Source organism: Fusarium odoratissimum (assembly GCF_000260195.1).
Source record: "Fusarium odoratissimum NRRL 54006 unplaced genomic scaffold supercont1.8, whole genome shotgun sequence".
NCBI lineage: Eukaryota > Fungi > Ascomycota > Sordariomycetes > Hypocreales > Nectriaceae > Fusarium > Fusarium odoratissimum.
The window spans coordinates 447,731-468,925 of NW_022158694.1; the positions used below are offsets into that span (position 1 = coordinate 447,731).

A 21,195-nucleotide genomic window follows, 5' to 3' on the forward strand; every position below is an offset into this window, starting at 1 on the left:
CTCTCGGTGGGTTTCCGGTCAGTAATTAAATGGTAAGAGTTAAGTAAGCGTTCCCGAATCTTGTTCGTGGCTACTACCTGATATCCTGTAATTTCTCGTGTCAGTGGATGATGGTTCCGCAAAACCCAGTGAACCCCTTTGTCATTAGTCGTAACCCCGTCTGGGGAGGATCGTGGGCTGGCAGTAGTCAAACTCTAACGGTGACTGGGGTAGAAAAAACAGGAACCAATTATTCAATTTAGTTTATTCCACATCAGTCAATTGAATGAATTAATTCCCAGTTTTTCGACACGGAATGCATTTTTCTTACTTGACGCCGAGACTTGGATCCGGGGCTTGTACCTAGATACTCGCGACTCATGCATACGAACGATGTCATAGGCCACGAGGGATATGTTTCCACTTGAGGCAAGGCGAGGTCAACAAGGCTTGCTCCGGCTAAAGGTTGGCCAGGTCACAGGGGCATGTCAACTTTTGACAGGTGCTGTAAGAGAGGCTCGCAGCGGAGGCTACAGCTCTCAACCCACGTGAGGAGGCCCTTCTGATGTCAGCCATGACCCGTCTCTAGATCTGTCGGCATTCCTTTCGATTCAGGAACCTTGGCGTGCTGTAGATTCGCTGCAAGTGACCATTAACTTGGCAGCGAGAAGGATCTAAAGCTTATTTTGGAGAAGGGTCGGTTGACTGGATGCGTTGCATCTCCAGGCTCCTGTTTGCGCCCTCTTGTCCGGCATCAGATGTGAAAATTCTCTGCGCGACTCTGTTGTGAGCACGCACGCAATAGAACCAAGCGGTGAATGAGCGGCATTAAACACCTGAAAGACGGTCAAGCGTCAGCTCAAAATTGAGCACAGCCTGCACGTCAAAGAAAAAGACCCTTGTTGCATGCATTGCACGACATTCTATCATTTTGCCCGGATAAAAAAGCCCTCTTTGCGTTTCCGAGAGCATAACCAGCGTCCGGACAGTGGGCACCCGACACCCGCCGGATGGAGGCCCCACCTTCGGCGGATGGGCCCTGAAAGACAATGGATGACTTGGAGGGAAAAGGGTCCTCAGAATTGGATGCCGAATTCGACCGACATTAGATCCATTGCTGCCTGCCTGTGCCGAGGAGAGTTTCAATGAGATGGAGCATTGCCATGGCACATGTGAGCTGCGAGACATGGGAATCCCGAACCTTCGGAGCGCTTAACTTAGTTTAAGGTAATCAGGAATGTTATGATCACGGTTATGGATGTGAGGCCGGAGGAGAAAGCAACCTGAAAGCCGCATGAGCTTGGTCCAGCAGTCCAGAACAGGCGGGATAACATGAGGCCTTACAGATATCCAGGCAGCATTCTTCAAAGCCTTCGGCAAAGTAAAATAGCGGCATTGGGGCTTAAATATCCGAGAGCTTCGAAGATGGCTCAAACCAACACAAACGCAAGCTCTCAGGAAACTCATGCAGGGTCCTATTCCCCCCCGAGTTTCCGATCGGCAATTGAGCCAATCTGACTCGTCCTATTTCCGCTGCTCACTCCCCCAGCAAAACATATAATTCCCATTTCTCATTGGTCGAAAAACACTCACCCGCCATTTACGGGACTTGGTCTCGATTTTTCCAGTATTCGGTTTAGCCTAAACGACATCTTCTGCTCTGACAGTTTTTGCTCTACTTCATCTTTCTGACTCAGACTTTAAACACTCCCTACCAGTGAGAGAGTCCCGACGATGCGAAATCCCTTCCTGTCAGCCACGAGACAAGGCGCATGCACGCCCCCCCCCCCCCACCTTTGTTAACATCCTCAATTGGTCTAGTTTCGTTTTCTCATGACCCGAGAGGTGCTGCAAACTCCAAGCGCACATATCGCAAAAAGCAAACTGGTAAATCTGTGGAGACAAAAATGCAATTCGTTAATGGCAACTTGAACAACACCATGTGATCTCACCTGAAGGCAAATTTGCTATGCGGAGAGAAGAAAAGGATAGTCGGATGACCACAGAAAATTCTCCAGATTCTCCGCAGTCAAAGTCAGCAACATGTGGCTCTTTTTTCTGGGGAATTGAACACGTCAAAGCTTCTTGAAAAAGAGGGGAGATGCTGAGATTTGGTTTTCGTCTAAACGCCACTGACGCTTAGAAAAGTATGTGTTGAATACGAGTGAGTCTGAGCTCAGGCACACAGAGTCAATGGCTTCTGCTTACATGCGGGATGCCTGTTGACGATGCCATGGACTTCCCCGGAAAATCACAAGCGGGAGAGGCGTCGTTGTCTCTTGTTCCCTTTGCCTCTGCCTTTGAAAAGTCTCTGATTTGACTTCCCCACACGCAGGGAGTCATGGGTGAAGCAATTGACTGGCCATCATTGCATCTCTGGCATAGCTTGTCAGAAATGACTGATTTCAAACACGTCTCCTTATCCAGCCTCATTTTGCGCAAATGCCTTTGAAACAACCCATTCTCATTCACGGAGTATGAATCCGTCCTCGTCTCAATTGGTTCGCGATGTGACGCCTAGCTCGTGAGCTCCGGCTGCGGCTCCGCAGGATATGGCGTCCTCCACAATTTGGCCGTGAGCAGAGTGAACCAGAAGACGCGTTTCGATAATTCAAATGGTCTGGACTAGACATATGTGTCTAGAACCGGGAACACATCGTGCTGGCGTAGAGCTGATGATAGAATGCAGTAGTTTGAATGATACGAGATGCACGTTGGGTTGCTTCAATCATATGTCAATCGCGTCTCTAGACGTCTGCCATCTTCAATTACAAGAGAACTATCATCGTTCACATGCAGTCAGAGTTCAAAACTCAAAATAGGTGATTATGGGTTGCCTTATGCTACATTTCCCATTCGTGGCTTGTCCCTGCAGCCCATACATACCCTTACATCCCAATGTCAGGTAACAGGAACGCAAAGAAAAGCAGCCAGAAAGATCCGTCTGCCCAGGTATATTCTAAGGAATAGAACCTCCGAAGTCTGGTATTTTGGCCGAGGGCGGAGATACAAGGGAGTTGTTTGGGCTTTGGAGGAGATTGGACTTACGCGTGTTGTTCTTAGCGTCCGGTTGGTCCCCTTCAGCTTACACCTATTGACCGAGAGGTTGGGATCGGTTTCTGAATACCGATGCCGGACACCCTTTCAATTCAGGTCGACTTGAGATGAGAATAACTAATGTGATAACCCATGTGATAGCCCATGTGAAAAAAAACTCAATGGCGCGTTCCAGGTCCCAGAAGCGAGTGCCGATGGCTTGGCGGCCCTGGGGATGGTGTTGAACTTGCCAATCAAGCCAGTCGTTTCATGTCAATGGTCATCTTGTAAAACTTGTCGCTGGAGACGGCTCACGACGGTTCTAACTTGACCTCGTGTTGTTGACCTTACCTTGGAGTGTGTTGTTTACTACTGCGCTGTGTCAGCTTGCATAAGGTATCCCCAACAAAGACAGCACTGCCCTATGCTAAAGAAAAGACTAGAAGCAGCAGCTATTGTCCGACAGCACCTACGATTGACCGCTCGATCAGACTACGGGTATTATCGTAAAGTCCCATGTTCCTCTGTGTCTAGCGACTCACGCCATTTATTACCGACAGTTTGGTTGGCTTGCCAGTGGTTTCCATGAGATGCAGAGCATTCTCGTAGAGTTGACGAGACCAAATGATGAAAATTGTCTCAAAGATTCATGCTTTGACATGTGCTCAGTCTGACTCTCTCTCTTCTCCTCTCGCGAAAACCAAAAGCCAATTGATCAAGTCACGAGCTCTACAAAGCCTGCAGCGCTGGCTTGCTTGGTCGGGTCTGCCACACTCAAATGGCCTTCAAGGCCTGGGGCTTCTCCTCCCCGAGCCAATGGGATTTCCGCCTGCTAGCATTAAACGGCCGCTGGTGTTTGCCTGCAACCCTCAGCTCTGAAGGTGCTGGCTAGGCCTGGCTCAGTGCTGAAAACACGCGGAATTGATGACGTCCATCCTGGGTCATGTCTCCAGCAATCCTTGAAGCATCCAGGAACCTTGGAACCCTTCTGACGACTCACAATCCAATGCGACATTCCATCACAACACCACACACATTGCGTCTGGATGATCGATTCACTCACTCAATTGGATCAAGTCATTCATTGTTTGTTCAACGTGAAAAGTTTTATTCATGTTTTTGCGGAAACCTCTTTCTCATAGACAATTCGCCCTTTTTGCGAGTTTTTTTTGCTGAGTGACTCGTTTAATCTTTTGCTCTTCCATCTCATTCTCTCTCTCGCTCATACATCCCCTTTTCGCCTTCGCTTTCGCTTGTCATCATCCACTGCTTTTGACTTTTGTTTTCGCCTTTTGCGCTTGCTCGAGTAAAACCGATGGCCGTATTTCGTGACCCATGCTCCGCCTTAACTCAGGTTCCCTCCACCTCAAACTTTCGTAGCGAAATCATATCCTCAGGTTGCCCCAGAAATCTTCCCCATATGAACTACAAGTACACGTGCCCCGAGCCTGGAAATGACGAAACAAGAGCCTACCGCGGCCTTGAAAAAACACGATTTCATGGTATCATAATGTTAAGAGTCCCCGCCATGAGTGATAAAATGATAAAATACTTTGAGTTCCGTTTCGCTAAACGACTTGTAAAACAAACGCTGCCAAGTGCAGCTAAAAATAAAAACGCTCAATGCTGATGTGGTGATGCCTTTCGTGCGCCGTCCAATGCACAATCGTAGTGGGTATAGTTGTGTCGGTATGGTATAATATGGTATGGGTATCATTTACCACCCCTTGGAGTGGTATCCGTCGCTGGCCTCCTTGGAGAAGTATTGATTCCAGCTGCTTGCGTTCACATCCTCGCTCTTCTTCATGCAAGGCTTCTCAGGGTACTGCTTCAGGTTGGCCACATCGTGTGATGTATGTCGTCGCTTGAGGACGGCATTGGCTGTCGAGGACTTCTGTTGTCGCTCCCAAAGGAGGTGACGTCGAAGAGACTCAGTCAACTCAGTCGCCAACATATTGCGACGAGTAGTGCGAGGTGACAGCGCAGCTTGAGGCTGGATGTGGTTGGGGCCGGTCATGATGGGCTGAGCAGTAGACCTAGGGACCTCATGGATCGGCTTGAGACCAGGTCCACGCATGCCCTTCATCATCAGGGGAGCCTCGTCAGAGTCATTAGGCGAGGCACCCAGTGACGGGCCGTGGGCCATACGAGATCGTGGAATGGCTGAAGTCGATTGGGAAGCGTGGTTACCAAGAGTGCGTGCGCGATCGTTCTGGGCAAGCATGAGGGTAATGAGCGATCGTCGCGAGGTCAAATTGGGCTTGGAATCCACTCGCTGGAAGAACTTGTCGTCCATGCTGGATTTGCCGCTCTCTTCCATCGAGTCCTCCCAGTCCGAAGAGTCGTCATCGTCATCGATGGCGCTCTCGTCGATGTAGTCGTCGGTATCTGAGTCGACAGCTGCCTCATCATCAATTGTTCGTGTCATGACATTGTTGCTGAACGAGGCCTGCTTCTTGCGTGCAGAGAGGAGCGAGCCAGGCCGTGATGAAGCCATGGCGCTCTTGAGTGAGCCGTCCTCTTCAGAGGAGCCGCCGATCTGGAACACGGGCTTCTTGATGATGGGAATGATGGGCTTGCTGTTGCTGAGGCTCTGGTCCTGTTCACTAGACGAACAAGAGCCACCAAGCGCAAAACGAGCGGGCTTCTTTGGTTGCACCACCTTGGCAGCAGGCGACGACTTGGGCTCAGGAATTGCGTCTGATGATTGAGCAGCACCGGAGATAGTTCGAGGAGTGGGAATCTGGGAAGGTGAGAAGCCACGCACAACAGTGGTGCGGGGGAGGCTTTGCGGTGAAGGTTGTGGCGAACCCTCTGAAGCTGTGATAGACTTTGCAGGCGATTGAGACTCGGTTGTAGTAGAACCAGAACGCTCGAAAACAGGAGGAACTGGAAGGGACTCCTTGGGGACGGGAGCAACATGAGGAGGGGCCGACAGAGGACCCTTGTCCTTAACAATAGAGACAATCATCTTCTCGAAATCGTCGGAGCTGATGTGGCGTTCGCGCTTGCTTCGGGTGCTGGCGCAAGAATCTTGACGTCGTACACGAGGGCGGGCGATCTCAAGTGGTGCTGATAATGAACTAAAGTCGACGGCCTCTTCGTCTACGAGAGACTCAACACTGCCAGACAGTTGAGGAAGATCGGGTATCCTTGACTCGGAAGGAATGTTCTGGGGAAGAGTTTGTGTAGAGGGTGCTGTCTTTTCTTCGTTGTCGACGACAAAGGTCTCTCTTTGCCACAGTCGCCAGCTAAGGTTCTCCAGTCTTCGACCTTGTTCAACGGAGTCTGCGCACCGAGAGAAGACTGACTGGTCAGCATATAAGCAGGCGGCACAAACAAGGGACGACTTACCAGTCCACATGCTATAAAGATTGGCGGGATTGCCAGTATCGACCTTGTGGATGACGTTCGCATCCACTGTCAAAACGTGAGTGTCTAAACGATAGGGCATAATGTGTCTTGGGCCTGTCGATGAATCGACTGGGGAGAGTTGCGAGGGTGGGTGCGAATAAGTCGGTCGAAGTTGTAAGTGCAATCGAAGTGGTCGACAAGTTCTGTATAGGTCGTCGGCGAAGTAAATCGAATTAGAGCCGACAATGCGCCAGAGCGTAGTAAAGAGGTTGAGTTTCGAGGTGGAGAAGCCTTAGTCGCGGGCGGTGAAGTCGAGGGAGTTCAAGGTCAATGTAAGCGAATTTGGCGTGTCAGTGTGATGTCGAGGTGGATGCTGCGTTTCATGGGGATCCTCGAGTAGATATATACTGTATGTGTAAAGGCGATTCCTGGTGCAAGGTCGTCCTCTCAAAATCCTCTGCAATGGATGTTGGGTGTTGGTGTAAGTGTATGTGTAAGTGGAGGAGGACGAACAAAGTCCGGGGGGATCAAACGTAGTTATTCTTGTTTGGTCTGTGGGAAGAAAGACGGATTGGGGGAAGGGAGTCGCGGTGTGCGCTATGTAAATGGAGTCTAAGGTACCTTAGCACAAGCACGAGTGCACGCCAGGCCCAGGGGTGTCGGACGCAGGGGCGTGGGCCCCAGAGGGGGTGCGAGCCACTGCACTTTCGCCGGGGTGGCTCAGGTACGTACTTGGAGTAGAAATGGAGGAGGGGGGCATTGGAAATAGCGGGTACCACCCAAATAGCACAAGCCCAAGTCTCCCAGTACCGCGGCGCAGGAGAATTTTCGCTGCCAATGTACGCTGATGTGAGTTACGGTTCACTCAGGATGAGTCCAGTGATTGATTGATTGATTCCTGTGGGGTGGCACCTTAACCTTACACTTTTACAGAGGCGTGACCAGACGGATTCAGTTGAGAATGGGGGTTAAAGTGGCGGCACAGCACAGCACAGCACAGCACAGCATAGTACAGCAAACGCATGACAACGAAGACCAAAGAGCTATTTATTCCTCGTCTGTATCTTTGACTCTGTTCCTCTCTGAACAAAGGGATCCTCTCGAATCAAGAACCTGCCCAATGTCATGTCCACGCCAGGGCAAAGGATGATAGAGGTGGAGGTGGGAAGGTCTGTTGGCTGTTCGACTTCGGCGACACAGCAGACAAGGACAGGGCTTCTGTCAGGGGGAGGAACACAGGTGGAGGTGGAAGAGAGGGGGAGGCAAATTCTTCCTGATGACCAGTTTCCACGGGTCTTTACCTGAAGAGGCACTTATTGTGTTCAAGCAGCGGGTCACTATGATACCCAACAGAGTTTAGACTCGGAGATATCGAGCCAGTCCTCTTTGGGTTATATCTGGATTACCTGATCAAGTAAGTGGCCCACCTGAGACAGTTACGGAGCGAGCACAGACGAAGGCGGTCTCGGGAGTGCAAACGGTTCTATCTCTCGGTGTCCCCTAACTCTTCCTAATGGGGCCGCGGCCTCCTGTAACGGAAAGCAGATCCTGCGGTCCGTTTGGCGTTCTGGAACGTTGACAGCTTGTCATGTGTCCTGTCCATCTCCCTTGAACGGCTCCGTTGTGAACTGAGACCGAATCGGGCATCCGAGTCCAGAACTGAGGACGACCCTGATGTTTGCCTTGCCAGGTCCAATCCCCCCCACTGTCATTCTCTTGGGACCTTCTGTCTCCCGCGGATGAAGCACCCTGTAGCCCGCTCCTCATCAGGGACCTGTCTGAGGCCCCATCACAAGTCACGTTGGTGATCCAAGCCTCGCTTTGTGTTGTTCTGGCCCGGATTAACCGCGGTCTTAACATTCACCAAGGCATTTGATCCTGAGAATAGTGAGACTCGGTAAGGACGAACGGCTCTCTTGGAAGCCATTAGCTCGATAGCTTCAAGGCACATGATAGACCCTGAGAGAATTTTCGCCGAGCATTGTGTTGAAGACCCTGACCGGTTATGTCAAGGGTGTTTTTGGCATTGAGCTTCGATTCCAACCCCAACCCGGTATCATCAACAGACGCCCGTGTTAAAGCGTCAATTGGTCCGCTTGCAATCCAGGCTTCCACTTCAACGGCGAATTGACGTGATTCTGGGCGATCTGGGATTGGAAATGAGAATCCTGCTAGTGATTCTCGCCCTGTAGAAGCCCCAGAGGATCGTGGGGATTCATTAACTTGACCCGTTCTCAATGGCATAACCAATATCCGGTGACCCCGTGATAACAACGAGCCCCCAGATTGTCATCCGCACGCTGCACCTCGCCTCCGCAAGCGGCCACGGGCCTTTGACTGATCTCGCCTAGAAATTCATCTGTCGACACTGGGAAAGTAAGGGAAAGGCTATGCGCGGTGAAAGTACAGGCGGGTAACGACTGATGACTGATGACCGTGTCCTTGCGCCTGACCACGGAGCTCATTCCGACGGGACGAAGCCGAGTTGAGTCACTCTGGAGGTGAGGTTTTTGGGCCGTAGCCTGCAACTATCCCTCTGCCCATAGTCAGTTGGGCAGGACTTGCCTCCCGTCCGTTCTGCTGCGTTGATGCGCCCGACATCATGGGATAGGCGTGACCACGGACATATGCCGAGCAGATCAGACGAGAAACTTGCTACCGGCTCATAAATGAATATCCCGAGGCTTCAGTGACGATACCTGGGGTAGGTCACCTGCCTTGATGTTCCAGGATCCTCCGCACCACTCGTTGTCGAGAGGCTTAACAGTTACAGTCGGCAGTCAAGGCAGCTTCAAGGGAGGCAGACTTGAATTGAGCCTTGTTAACCTGGGTTGCGATGAGCTGAGGCCCTGCTGAGGCCTCTGTCGTCATGTTCAGGGGCGCTTCTTCAGGGTCCTGGCGACTCAGCGCTTGGCGCTCCAGGTCAGCAGACGCGCTGCCGTCGCACCAGGCCAACCATCCATCCCAACCGCTGTGAGGTGACGCTTGCCAGCGCATAAAACTGCATCTGCAGCCATATGACTCTCCTAAAGGGCTTTCTATTTTCACATTTCGACCTCTCATTTCCTTGCTTGCACCGCCGGGTTGTAAACACAGGGCTTCAGTGGTGGACGCCTCAGTAATCCTCGCAGCGATCATCACAGCCCGTCTCGGTTTCCAAGATGACTGTCAAGTTTTCTCAATGACTGGTCAGATTTCAGAGCGCCGGCAGGCTGGTGACCCTGGAGTTCGCACCTTTGCCTGCCTCAGATATGCTATTGGAAGGCATCTCTTCCTACCAAAGCAATTATGCGTCCCAGGCCCCTTGTAGTCATGGAATTAGAAACTCATGACTCTTGTCTAGGTGTGTTGACCGTTGTCTTGCCTTCTTCGCGTGGGGGTCTAGGGTATTCAAGATGGCAAGACGATGTCCTGTCCTAGCTTTGGTTCTTCTATGCCGTCCGTTGGCAAACTGGTTTATGAGTTATCTCATTTCTCAAGTATTTATCCCTTTTAATAACGATAGACATTGATTTCAATCTGAGGCGTCTTCTGAGGCCAGCGATTTTGAGGATGACATGGGCATGTAGTGACTGATGGCGTGTTTGAAATTGCATACGATGTGAGGTGAGCAGCCATGTAAGAGCCCCTGCCTGACAATTGATAAATCAGGACATCTCGATCGCCTTTCGGTTCTTCGATCTTGCAGTTCAGCCTGCCTTAATGCCTTAACAATCACCTGTCCTGCGTTGAAGATCTGGCTGCCGTCATTCAACGCACTTCAGCCCCACGAACCACTACATGCCAATTAGCTAGAGCTAAAGTAGCAGATCGCGGTAGACCAGGATGGAGATCATGTCAAAAATTTGATGCGCCGGTAGTTGTCTTTGAAGTGACATATGAAGAGATAGATATTGCAGAAATACGTTGGATACTTGACACAACCCATGTATTCAACATCCAGTTATTCATGATTGAAATCATGCAAAGTCTCCTCTTGCCCGGCCTGTTGGTAGGCAAAAAAAGAATGAATGCGGCTTTATGACGTCTCATGGAAGCGCCCCGTCCCACTGCCAATGCTGTTTCTGTACCATTGCGTCGCCCAATGCCACCGAAACGTGGATCAGATAGCATGAATACCTCAGGAATGCGGTATTATTCTAACAGCTTCGATTCGATTGTGCGTGCGATAAAAAAAGAAGAGGGGCTTGAGGGGATTATCGCAGCTGGTAATTGGCAACCAGACAAGCAAGCAAGCATAAAACACCGAGACTAGAGGGACAAGAGGCTGCAAAGTGAGGTGAGTGCTAATAATTCACCTTACGAATCGTAACATCATAACCCACCTGAGCCAGCTAAAAGCTCACCTTGGGTCAAGACTGGCACCTAAAAAAAACCAAAATCTGCCCCCCCGCGCGGGCCGATAAGCGATAAGAGCTCTTTCTTCACACATCATACCCTCCACTTCGTCAGTCGGTTCTTGGCTTCCCTGTGCTGCCCCTCGCTACTGTAGGTACTTATCCTGACCTCCAGCTGCGTCACCGACCGACTGCTGCCCGGACCATGAAGCTGGCGCCATAATAATTTCCCCCCTTCTCTTGACAGGAAACCTGGTGAGACCATATTCTATCAATATCATCCGTTGAAGCCGGCGCTTCTCTTCTCTTCTCCTTATTTTCCTGTAAGTATCGTGCTCTCCCCAATTGTTGTGCCCTTGTTTCTCATCATATACACTTTTAGAGCTACACTATCTGCCCCCCGCGTTTTTTCCTTCTCCGGACGGCTACGCAATATCTCAAACTTACTTCAACTCGGTTCTGGCAAACCTTGAATCGAATCATCAATATTAAGCGTTCTTCCTGTCTTTTCGAATCCGCCAAAATGGCCCCCAAGAAGAAGATCGCCGTCATGACCTCGGGAGGTGACTCCCCTGGCATGAACGCTGCTGTCCGAGCTGTTGTGCGCATGTCCCTTCACATGGGTTGCGACGCCTACTGCGTCTACGAGGGATATGAGGGTTTGGTGCAGGGAGGCGACTTCATCCGACAGATGCAGTGGAACGATGTCAGAGGCTACCTCTCTGAGGGTGGTACACTTATTGGTACTGCTCGATGCATGGCTTTCTACGAGCGTCCCGGTCGGTTAACGGCCGCCAAGAACATGGTTCTTTCTGGCATTGATGCTCTGATCATCTGCGGTGGTGACGGCTCCTTGACTGGTGCTGACAAGTTCCGAGCTGAGTGGCCTTCTCTGCTGGAAGAGCTCGTTTCCAAGGGAGAGCTGTCTACAGAACAAATAGCACCTTATAAGCATCTCAACATTGTCGGTCTCGTCGGCTCTATCGACAATGATCTCACAGGAACCGATGCGACCATTGGTTGCTACTCAGCACTCGCCCGTATTTGCGAGATGGTCGACTACGTCGAAGCGACAGCCTCTTCACACTCGCGTGCTTTCGTCGTCGAAGTCATGGGCCGACATTGTGGTTGGCTGGCCCTCATGGCCGGTGTCGCAACTGGTGCAGACTTTGTCTTTATTCCTGAAAGACCTCGTGAGCATGATTGGCAGGAAGATATGAAGGTCGTTGTGCGAAGGGTAGGTTTAAGCGCAGACAATAGCTTCCAATCACAGGCACTAACGACTTACAGCATCGAGACCTTGGAAAGCGCAAGACCATTGTCATTGTCGCTGAAGGTGCCCGCGACAAGGACGGCAACAAGATCGGCGCCGAAGAAATCAAGAACATCTTAGCCGACAAGAGCGAGGGCGGTCTTGCTCTCGATACACGTATTACCACCCTCGGTCACGTCCAACGAGGCGGTACTGCCGTCGCATACGACCGAATGTTGGCTACCCTGCAGGGTGTCGAAGCCGTCAAGGCTGTCCTCGAAGCTACACCAGAGACCGAGACTCCTTTCATCGCTATTAACGAGAACAAGATTGTCCGCAAGCCTCTAATGCAAGCTGTTGCTGAGACCAAAGAACTCGCCAAGGCCGTTGATGCCAAAGACTTCGAGAAGGCCATGTCTCTTCGTGATGCCGAGTTCGCCGACCAATGGGGCTCTTATATGTTGACCACGAACGTCATGGTTGACGATTCTAAGCTGCCTGAAAAGGATGTAAGTCTGGCCCTAACTCTGCATTATTGTTCCTCTTACTGACAACTGACTGCTTAGCGCATGCGAATTGGCTTCATCAATGTTGGTGCCCCTGCTGGTGGCATGAACGCTGCAGTACGTGCTGCTGTTGCGTACTGTCTTTCCAAGGGCCACGAGCCTCTGGCTATTCACAACGGTTTCGCTGGATTCGCGCGACACCACGATGACAAGCCTATCGGCGCTGTCCGCCCATTCGACTGGCTCGAGGTTGACGGTTGGGCAAGCAAGGGCGGTTCCGAGATTGGTACAAACCGAGAGCTTCCTGGCGAGTCTGGTATGGAGTTGATTGCCAACCTGATCGAGGAGCACCACTTTGATGCTCTATTCCTTGTTGGTGGTTTCGAGGCCTTCCACTCCGTTTCTCAAATGCGCAAGGCCAGGAAGGAATACCCTTCTTTGTGCATCCCCATGGTTATTCTCCCCGCCACCATCTCCAACAACGTTCCCGGAACCGAGTATTCTCTGGGCTCAGATACTTGCTTGAACGAGCTTGTCAACTACTGTGACAAGATCAAGCAATCAGCGTCCGCTACCCGTCGTCGTGTCTTCGTTATCGAGACTCAGGGTGGTCGCTCAGGCTACATCGCTACCCTGGCTGGCCTGGATGTTGGTGCCTCCGCTGTCTACATCCCCGAGGAAGGTATCTCTCTTGAGATGCTCAACTCCGATGTTAACCACCTCAAGGAGGTTTTCAAGAAGGACAAGGGCCAGTCCCGTGCTGGACGCCTGATTCTCGTAAACGAGAAGTCCAGCAAGGTCTACAATGCTAAGCTCATTGCGGACATCATCCGCGAAGAGGCTCACGACCGGTTCGAGAGCCGAGAGAGTATTCCTGGTCACGTCCAGCAGGGTGGTGTTCCTTCCGCTATGGATCGTTGCCGAGCTGTTCGTCTGGCCATCAAGTGCATCCAGCATCTTGAGGGCTTTGGACGTAATGCTCATAACCACGTTAAGAAGGACCCCAAGAGTGCCTCTGTCATTGGTATCCAGGGCTCCGAGGTTGTGTTCAACGCAATGGAGGAGCTAGAGGAGCACGGCACAGATTGGCCCAACCGAAGACCTGCGACTGCCCACTGGCTGGGCCTGTCAGAGGTAGTAGACATGTTGGCGGGCCGTCCTGACTACCCTAAGCCGGAGAAGAGCTTGACAGGGTTGATCGCAAAGGACACAAAACGTGGTCTGTAGGGGGACGTCATCTTTTGGCTATAAGGTCATTTTCAGATTGACGTTACTTCACTTTCCCCTCACCTTTATTCTTAATGATAGCTCAGTATGAATGAAATCAGTTTTAGGCGTTCAAGCAATTATCTTTGGCACGTTGGTCTTGAACGACAATCTTGTTTATATGCTCTTTTTGTATTACACTCCGTCTGTAGTGCTTTCTTGGATAAGTAGCAGAAATAGCCCAGGTAAGGAATACTGAATAGGGATTTACGACAAATACCGAGTCTTCATGTGCCTGTAGAAGCGTCATTGCCGGGCTCAATCTCAGCATCAACGGAACGATAAGGGCCTGTGTTTCAGTCAAATCTACAAACCCCCAAAGCACTTACAACATAGTTGAAGTCGATAAGAAGTAGTTGGTAAATTTGTATTCAAGGGGTCGGCAAAATACCCGTGCTTGAGTAAGTTGCTGCCGATTGAGATACTGGACAATGAGTTGCTGTTAATGCTTCTGGGCGACTTATGAGATACAAGATCCCAGCTACATCCGACTTACTGTGCGAATGAGTCCTTATTCTTTGTGTGGTTCCCTTCTATCAATTTAAATGCGATGTGGCTCGTCCAGCCAATATATTTACCAAGCCAGAATTTGTTTATAATGCCTAGGAAATTCACAGAAGCATCGCCATTTCTTATAGAATGGTTATCAGAATCTCAACGTGTCGATCCTCGTGGTGATTACCTGTGATAATATATGCAGTTAATTGCCAATGTTCATGGTTTATCTACATCTGGTTCAAGGTAAGTTCTGGTTTAAAGAGCATCTAAGAGTACTTTAGGAGGTTATTCCTTCAATCTTCTTGGTGTATTTAAGTTAAATAGTCTATAGTTGATATCCTTATATTGGGCCGGTATGGTTTTGTGGTTTGTTATTGGTATATAGTTCTGGAGACATTCTACACAAGATGTCGTCTATCGCTTGACATTTGCACTTCTGGAGGATTACAACTTGAGATTTACTACTAACCTAGACTTCGATGGATAGCGTCTAGGCAGCACTGTCTCGGACGCTGTTCGACTGTTCTGGATAGGTCACGTTCTTTTGACTATAGCCTGATAGGAAATGTCATGTTTGCTAAATCCTGTAAGTGGTTTACACTGCTTGCACCCTGAATGGGCTATGGCCGATGGATTGACATGACAATATTGAACTATGTAAGACTCCTTGCCATTTTAAAGGAATTGTTTAATCACTGAACCAGAGAAATAAACAAGGTAGTAACTTGATAAATACACTAATGTAGTTAAACTCGAGCAGTGGCACACTCATTGCAAGTAAACAACCTGCACATGCGGATATAATAAACAAGAACGAAAGTTGCAAAAAGAAAGTTTCAGATCTGTCAAAGACGTCTGAGAATCAAAAATACGAATTGGAAGGCATTGGGATTGCTCCCGCCAGGGCTTGAACCTGAGACCTTCGCATTACCGAATACTCGGAATGAAGTATTAGTACGACGCTCTAACCAACTGAGCTACGGAAGCCGTCCAATTCGATGGCTGTGGGTTTCGTAGCTGAGTCTATGTTCCTGAGCTCCAGAGACGGATTCAGTGAGGAAGTTGCTGTCACCAAATGCTTGGCATAAAGCTTGACGAACTATCCCGTTAGAAGAATTTGAAGCTAGTAGACCCTTCAATTGACCCTCCAATATTCCGTTTCCTCGATGTCAAGTTTCAAGAGAACAATCTAGACGAATCCAACTCAACCGTGCCCTGTCATGAACCCTGCCTGGCACGCAAACTTGCCTGGTCTGTGCAGCAGCATGTCACATGTGACAGACAGCCATAGAACCATGGAAGGACGGCAGATGCTCAGCATTGATGCCTCAGCGACTCCAAAGGGCTTCGACCAGGAACTGACAGCTGAGGATGACGGCTTATGGGGTTCAAGCTCGACGCCTCGTTGGGCTCTCAGTGTGACTTTGGAAGTTCGGTACGATGTTTCTCAAGGATCTTCAGTAATTCTCAGAGACCCCAGTCCTAGTCCATGACAGGACCACTCGTTTTGAGATTCAATGCCCAACTGAGCGGAACAACGACTTGGACCTCCATCGCCGATCACAAGGGCAATGATTTGCATGCAACTCTTATGTGACAGAGATAGACTTGCGGCATTCGCGTTGCTCAGCACAATTGTTATCTCTTCGGCCAGAATTAACATCTGTACCTTCTTTGTCGACCTCACTGAGTTGCATCTCGAGCCTTCACGTTATTCGCTGATATGGACTCGTGGCGCCGCAGGGGGCAGTCTGAGAGCCCTGTTCTGGCTCCCATCTCGCAATGCACTGGGGCCAAGGACCAGAAGATGCCGGGGTGAGCTGCTGCACTATTGCGTCAGTAGATCTCCACACCACAGCCAGCTTTGCATGTTAAACAAACGAGCTTTTGTTCTCGTCAAAGAAGGGGCAGAGCAAGCACGAATCGATAGATGCAAAAATTAGGCCCAGCGAATGCCCAGAATCGTACAAGGCAACGGCGATGAACTCTATAACGGGAAAATGGGACTATCGTTGATGGGGCCTTGGGCAGAGACAATTTCTGAGTAGAGTTTGTCAGGCTGGTAGGTCTCATGTTCTTCCTGGCTGCGCTTGACCCTCCATCTGAATGTTTCGCGTGGGAGGAGGGCCCGTCTCATTGGGCCGCCATGGTAGACTCATCGTGTTTGGGGTCGTAAGGCAGGCAGACTGACTTGCCTCCGGTACTTGATGGATCATTGGATGGGTATACCGTCTGTCTATTGTGGTCATTCGTTGATGTCCACACCAGGCAAGATTCCTCTGAAGTTGTCGAGTTTACGATCAACGTTTGGACAGAGGTTCGATCAGACTTGCTACATACTATTCGACGAAAGTGCAACAGGCGAAAAGATCATCGTTTATGTTAGTTCTCCCGTTGCGGACCGCTGCCACCATCATCAATCTTGTACCTAACCTTGGAGCAGCAGTCCCCGCTTTGCCCACTACAACAGCTTACCAGGTCTTCCCATCTTGACATTGCTCAAGCAGCCCAGCACCAGCACTGCCCATGCCCAGCCCCTCCATTAACTAGAGTAAGGTCAAGGTCACGGCTGACACCCTATTGTTGGCGGGGGGTTCCCTCTCATTATTGCTGTCGGATGACGACGTTCTGCTTTGCTTCCATGCTCCGTCCTTGCTCGCCTGGGGCCTGATTCTTGCGGCGTCTTGCGGCTTGCGCGCCATTAAACCCACCTGACACTCATAAACTCTTTTTTTCCTTTCTCTTCCATTTCTCTTGGCTATTGCTTTTCTCCTCCTCTCTTATCACCTCAAAAACATCGCATTCTTTTGGGTTTGTAGTTTGCAGCTTTGCTTCTCGCTTGGCTCGTAACAAGACCTCACCAAGTCTGAGTCTCGTCGCTGGAACCCCACCTTGTTTGAAGTGTGACGACATACCCTTTTGCAACTCTTTGTCGCAACCCAACAGCCTGCTGAATTGAGTTGGCGCCCTCAAAAGTGCACCAAAACCAGCATCGGTATATACACATCCACAGAAAACAGCACTTTACTACACCAAAATGTCCCGTGTAAGGGCTACTGAGTTCGAGGAGAGGGATTACTACCCTGCTCCTCGACGTTCAGCTCCGGAGGGGCTTGATGAAGTCGACTATCGTCGTCGCACCGTTACCATCAGCCCTCCCCCGCGAGAGGAATCTCGTACACCCGCCTTTTTGCGAGAAGATACTCGCCGAACAGAAGCTGGTCCCATGGTCTTGCGCCAGCGTCAAGTAGAGACCATCGACCGACACCGACCCAGAAGTCCCAGCCCAGTTCGCGTTCGAGAGGAACGCATCATTCGAAGACCCCGCAGCATTTCACCCAGCAGCCATCACTCGCACGACCATGAGCATGAGCGTTCTCGCACCAGAGTTTACGAGCGAGAGCGAGTCAGAGAACCCTCTCAACCACCTCCCAGGCGAGCTCCTTCGCCCGCCCGTGTTGTCAGATACGTTGAGCGACCAAAGTCGCCTTCTCCTCCGCCCGCCCCTCCAGTTGAGGAGCGAGAGCGCATTCGCACTCGCATCATTGAGCGCGAGAGGGCTCCTTCGCCCCCTCCGGTTCCCAAGCCTTCTCCTCCGCCTCCCCCGCCCCAGACTATCCGCGGACCAACAATCGAGCGAGAGGTTATCACCCACTACCGGGATATCGACCATGGTAAGCAAACTGAAGTTCTAACCAAACGACTCAGAACGCTAACAGTTGCAGGCATGATCAAAGCTAGACCTCCTACTCCTCCTCCCCAGCCAAAGCCTCAGCCTCGTGCTCCTTCCCGAGTCCGAGAGCGTGAGACAGATATCGATATTTCTTTGTCAAAGAACAGAACTGAAGTAGATGTTACTCGCACATCGCGCACTCGTTCTCAAAGCCGAGAACGACGATCCGACTACCGCGATGACGAACTCGTGGTTCGACACGAGTCCGAAACAACCCGGCGTCGAGCCCATTCAGCTGCTCCTCTGCCGACACCCAGTGCTGTGGACGAAGAAGGCGACTATCTTACCAGCAAGATTGACTCTCGCGGCCGAATGGGTGAAGCCTGGGGCGGTGCTACCAAGGACTGGACACTCGTTGATGTTCCCCCAGGCACTGAGCGCATCCGCATGGATGGAGTCGGCGGTGGAAGTACCGAGACAAACTGGACGAGGTACAGTGGTTCCAGGAAGAGCAAATTCATTCCTGAGAGGGATGGCGCTCCTTCACCTGCTCCTGCGCCCATGCCAAAGCCCATTCTGAAGGACCCGTCACCCCCAGATACTCGTGACCGCGTTAATGTTTCCATTTACGATCGCGAGAGGGAAATTGATATCGAAAGAACACGAGAAACGCGTTCTCGACCTGCACCTCCACCACCAAAGGATATGTGGACTGAGATCACCAAGGACCTCGTTATCCGTGAGGCTATTGAGAGCTCTGGGTATGAATACGAAGAGACCAAGGAGTTCTACTACATCATGGACTATCTTAAATACGTAAGTCGTCACCCAAAAATGACAACGACCGAATGCTAACATTTGCAGGACGACGTTCTTCGCCTAGTTGACATTTCCGATGAGATCCGACGATCTCGAAAGCAGCGCGCGAGAGAGCTGGAGTATGAAAGAGAATACCAATTCGACTATGAACGCGATAGTCACCGACACAGCCACCCTCGCTGGGACGAGGTAACGGAACGTGAGACGTTTTATGACACTCGCCCACCCCGAGGCTACCTGCGTTAAGTCTGCTTTTTTACTGGCGTTCTCATTCATGGTCACCTTTTGAAGGGCAGCGGAGGTTTTCTTTTTGGGTAATGGATACCTTTTTTTCCAAAGCAACTACAGACATGTACTGGTGTCGTGAATGATGTTTCATATTGGGCAACTATTGGTTGTACGAATTTACGAAATCAATCATATACAGCGGATGAAACGATATGAGTTTGTACGGTATGGAATGGATGTATGTAGATGCTTGGTTGAAACGCATAATTACGACTTATGACAAGAAATAAATAACGACAACCTTTTCAATACGCACATTTATATTCTCCCGTTACGATGCTCCTTTGGAGGCAGAAGAGCAACAAGAAGAAGAAGTCTCGTGATTGAGGGGCTGCCTGTTGGGACTGGTGACCTCATGGTCTTCGGACATCCCGCTGCCTACCCCTCCATCGAGGGGCATTCTACGAGACCCACGTCTAACCAACATGGATCGCAGACTTGACAAAGTAAATAAGAATGATAAGTTTCAACTCTTTTTACTCACGGGAGTTGATCCCGACTTATTAGTGCCCGGCGGTCCTTCATCGCGAACCAAGTTATTCAGGATTTCTTCTTTTCCGGCATGCATAGATGCCCGGGTAATGAACGAGTAATCGGTGTTGCAATACTACCTCACCGGTATTTGACCCCTGGACTGCGAGATGTCATTGGCCTCTTATCCCGGCCAAATCGAATATCTGATGCGACCTTGAGTTCCTTGATTCGACCCTGTAAGGCTTGTGTTATAGGGCCCTGCGTGTAGGCTTTCAAACGGCTGGCAGACTGGGAAGTCTGGCGCTTCTCGCAAACGAGGATAGAGATCCCTTGTTTGATAGGTGGCTAGGGCTCAGGTAGGAGAGACACTGAATAGAGACTTGTTGTCATTATTGTGTTGATTTTTTGCATTACCCTCCCAAGGTTAAGCATAAATAAGTATCATTGTACGATGCCTACGACTCAAAGTGAGAGCATGTGGTCTAACACTGAACATACTTGTATGGCAACAAATAAGAGATTGTAGTGTATTTACTTAAGCTAGGGCCGGACTCTTGGGGCAATCATACCTATTACTTACTATTTAGTATCTGAATAACAAAGGATATTTATCTAAAAAAAATAAAAAATAAAAAAAATAAAAAGACTTGCAAGTCTTATAGTAATGCAGTTTGAACACAAGATCATGCTCCACTGGCATTGTGACGTCTCTCCAGAGCACAAAGCAGAAGCTGAAAGCCTGACTAATCCCTTCAACAGCAGAGGAGAGACCAAGGGAACCAAGCAAGACAGCTTAAGGCTTCATCAGTTCACTCAGTTCGTGCTGTCTGTGTAGTAAGGAGCCCATTGCCCAACGAACCCACTTCAACTCACGATGTAGTTATTTGATTCGCAAGTAGCTGCCCGTGGACCTTGTGTTCCCCGATGCTGTGAAGGGCACAGACGTTTGCAGACAGGGAGACTGTGAGGTTTATTACCTAGGTAGTTATATAAGCATTGGAACCAGAGTACTGTGAGAACAAGCCGACAGGCAGGATACAAAAAATAAAGAGCAAGGGGCCTTGAGACAGACTGGGTTATATATCGTAGAATGGTTTGGTTGGGAGAAGCAGATATTGTCAGTGCTCTCATGATATAACGGCCTTGTACGGATACTAAAGTAGCGGGAGCAGGGCCAGTAACGAAATTTCCCCAGACTGGACCCCTGGAAACACATGGAAGATCCAAATCCCAAGACGAAGCGAACATCGAACATGAGCCCTAAATCTGACAAGTCAGCTTCATTTCGATAGCGGCCCAAACTGCATCCGCCGTGGAACTGGATAATAAATGAGTTACCCAGCGTGGCAAGGCTGGCGGCGTTGGTTGCTGTGGAAGAGTGGAACTATTTACTTGGGAAAGAAATCAACACAAACAGAAGAAAAGAAAAACTAAGAAAGGAAAGGGGGTTTGATCAAATTATGTGTGAGCTAAATGAAGTGATAATTTCAAATAGAAAATGAATATCCTCAGCAGGAACTATTCGAAGGGATGGGTTTGTGCTATGCTATGCCTAACTTTAAACTCCCACCCAAAGGTAGCCAGGGCCCTGTTGTCCCTGAATGGCATTTGTTTTGCCTGGCCTGGGCTTCCATGTGAACCTTACGGTACTTGAGATACCTTTAATTGGCACTGTGCCAAAGCCTGTGTGAATTTCTTCACCGCGGGGCACTG

The 21,195-nt window shown here is 50.1% G+C and overlaps 5 protein-coding genes and 1 non-coding gene across 10 annotated transcripts; 2 read left to right on the forward strand and 4 right to left on the reverse strand.

The window, feature by feature from the left end:
- Nucleotides 1–3,901: 3,901 nt before the first annotated feature.
- FOIG_05952 (uncharacterized protein) lies at nt 3,902–6,955 on the reverse strand. Its single transcript, XM_031204873.1, has 2 exons — nt 6,370–6,955; nt 3,902–6,321 (listed from the first exon to the last, which is right to left on the reverse strand). Exons 1-2 carry the CDS (start codon nt 6,467–6,469, stop codon nt 4,733–4,735), a joined length of 1,689 nt encoding a protein of 562 aa, XP_031065122.1. The 5' UTR covers nt 6,470–6,955; the 3' UTR covers nt 3,902–4,732.
- Nucleotides 6,956–7,332: 377 nt separating this feature from the next.
- On the reverse strand, nt 7,333–10,578 carry FOIG_05953 (uncharacterized protein). Its single transcript, XM_031204874.1, has one exon. The coding sequence runs from the start codon at nt 9,505–9,507 to the stop codon at nt 9,130–9,132; it is 378 nt and encodes a 125-aa protein (XP_031065123.1). The 5' UTR covers nt 9,508–10,578; the 3' UTR covers nt 7,333–9,129.
- FOIG_05954 (6-phosphofructokinase) lies at nt 8,073–14,355 on the forward strand. Of its 2 annotated transcripts, XM_031204875.1 has the most exons (4): nt 8,073–11,029; nt 11,089–11,943; nt 11,997–12,467; nt 12,525–14,355. In XM_031204875.1, exons 2-4 carry the CDS (start codon nt 11,230–11,232, stop codon nt 13,689–13,691), a joined length of 2,352 nt encoding a protein of 783 aa, XP_031065124.1. In that variant the 5' UTR covers nt 8,073–11,029; nt 11,089–11,229; the 3' UTR covers nt 13,692–14,355. The 2 variants fall into 2 exon arrangements, with proteins under 2 accessions (XP_031065124.1, XP_031065125.1); XM_031204876.1 differs by having other exon boundaries at nt 10,538–11,943.
- A 765-nt stretch (nt 14,356–15,120) lies between these two features.
- FOIG_05955 lies at nt 15,121–15,215 on the reverse strand. Its single transcript has one exon. It is a non-coding gene; the product is annotated as a tRNA-Ile (tRNA).
- Nucleotides 15,216–15,899: 684 nt separating this feature from the next.
- Nucleotides 15,900–20,087, forward strand: FOIG_05956 (uncharacterized protein). 4 transcript variants are annotated; one of them, XM_031204879.1, is made up of 5 exons: nt 15,900–16,609; nt 16,675–17,902; nt 17,954–18,717; nt 18,766–19,838; nt 19,906–19,989. In XM_031204879.1, the coding sequence occupies exons 2-4, from the start codon at nt 17,266–17,268 to the stop codon at nt 18,964–18,966; spliced, it is 1,602 nt and encodes a 533-aa protein (XP_031065128.1). In that variant the 5' UTR covers nt 15,900–16,609; nt 16,675–17,265; the 3' UTR covers nt 18,967–19,838; nt 19,906–19,989. The 4 variants fall into 4 exon arrangements, with proteins under 4 accessions (XP_031065128.1, XP_031065126.1, XP_031065127.1 ...); XM_031204877.1 differs by having other exon boundaries at nt 16,672–17,902; nt 18,766–20,087; XM_031204878.1 differs by having other exon boundaries at nt 18,766–20,087.
- Nucleotides 20,088–20,170: 83 nt separating this feature from the next.
- On the reverse strand, nt 20,171–20,982 carry FOIG_05957 (uncharacterized protein). Its single transcript, XM_031204881.1, has 2 exons — nt 20,875–20,982; nt 20,171–20,748 (listed from the first exon to the last, which is right to left on the reverse strand). Exon 2 carries the CDS (start codon nt 20,728–20,730, stop codon nt 20,347–20,349), a length of 384 nt encoding a protein of 127 aa, XP_031065130.1. The 5' UTR covers nt 20,731–20,748; nt 20,875–20,982; the 3' UTR covers nt 20,171–20,346.
- Between the last annotated feature and the right edge of the window lie 213 nt (nt 20,983–21,195).

Excerpts from the sequence above, each read along its gene's own strand:
- FOIG_05953 (XM_031204874.1), bottom strand. The coding sequence starts at position 9,507 with ATGATCGCTGCGAGGATTACTGAGGCGTCCACCACTGAAGCCCTGTGT.
- FOIG_05957 (XM_031204881.1), bottom strand. The coding sequence starts at position 20,730 with ATGTTCGCTTCGTCTTGGGATTTGGATCTTCCATGTGTTTCCAGGGGT.
- FOIG_05956 (XM_031204877.1), top strand. The coding sequence starts at position 17,266 with ATGTCCCGTGTAAGGGCTACTGAGTTCGAGGAGAGGGATTACTACCCT. Across the intron at positions 17,903-17,953 it reads CTACCGGGATATCGACCATG|GCATGATCAAAGCTAGACCT; the intron begins GTAAGCAAACTG and ends TAACAGTTGCAG. Across the intron at positions 18,718-18,765 it reads TCATGGACTATCTTAAATAC|GACGACGTTCTTCGCCTAGT; the intron begins GTAAGTCGTCAC and ends TAACATTTGCAG.
- FOIG_05952 (XM_031204873.1), bottom strand. The coding sequence starts at position 6,469 with ATGCCCTATCGTTTAGACACTCACGTTTTGACAGTGGATGCGAACGTC. Across the intron at positions 6,322-6,369 it reads TCTTTATAGCATGTGGACTG|TCTTCTCTCGGTGCGCAGAC; the intron begins GTAAGTCGTCCC and ends CTGACCAGTCAG.
- FOIG_05954 (XM_031204875.1), top strand. The coding sequence starts at position 11,230 with ATGGCCCCCAAGAAGAAGATCGCCGTCATGACCTCGGGAGGTGACTCC. Across the intron at positions 11,944-11,996 it reads TGAAGGTCGTTGTGCGAAGG|CATCGAGACCTTGGAAAGCG; the intron begins GTAGGTTTAAGC and ends AACGACTTACAG. Across the intron at positions 12,468-12,524 it reads CTAAGCTGCCTGAAAAGGAT|CGCATGCGAATTGGCTTCAT; the intron begins GTAAGTCTGGCC and ends CTGACTGCTTAG.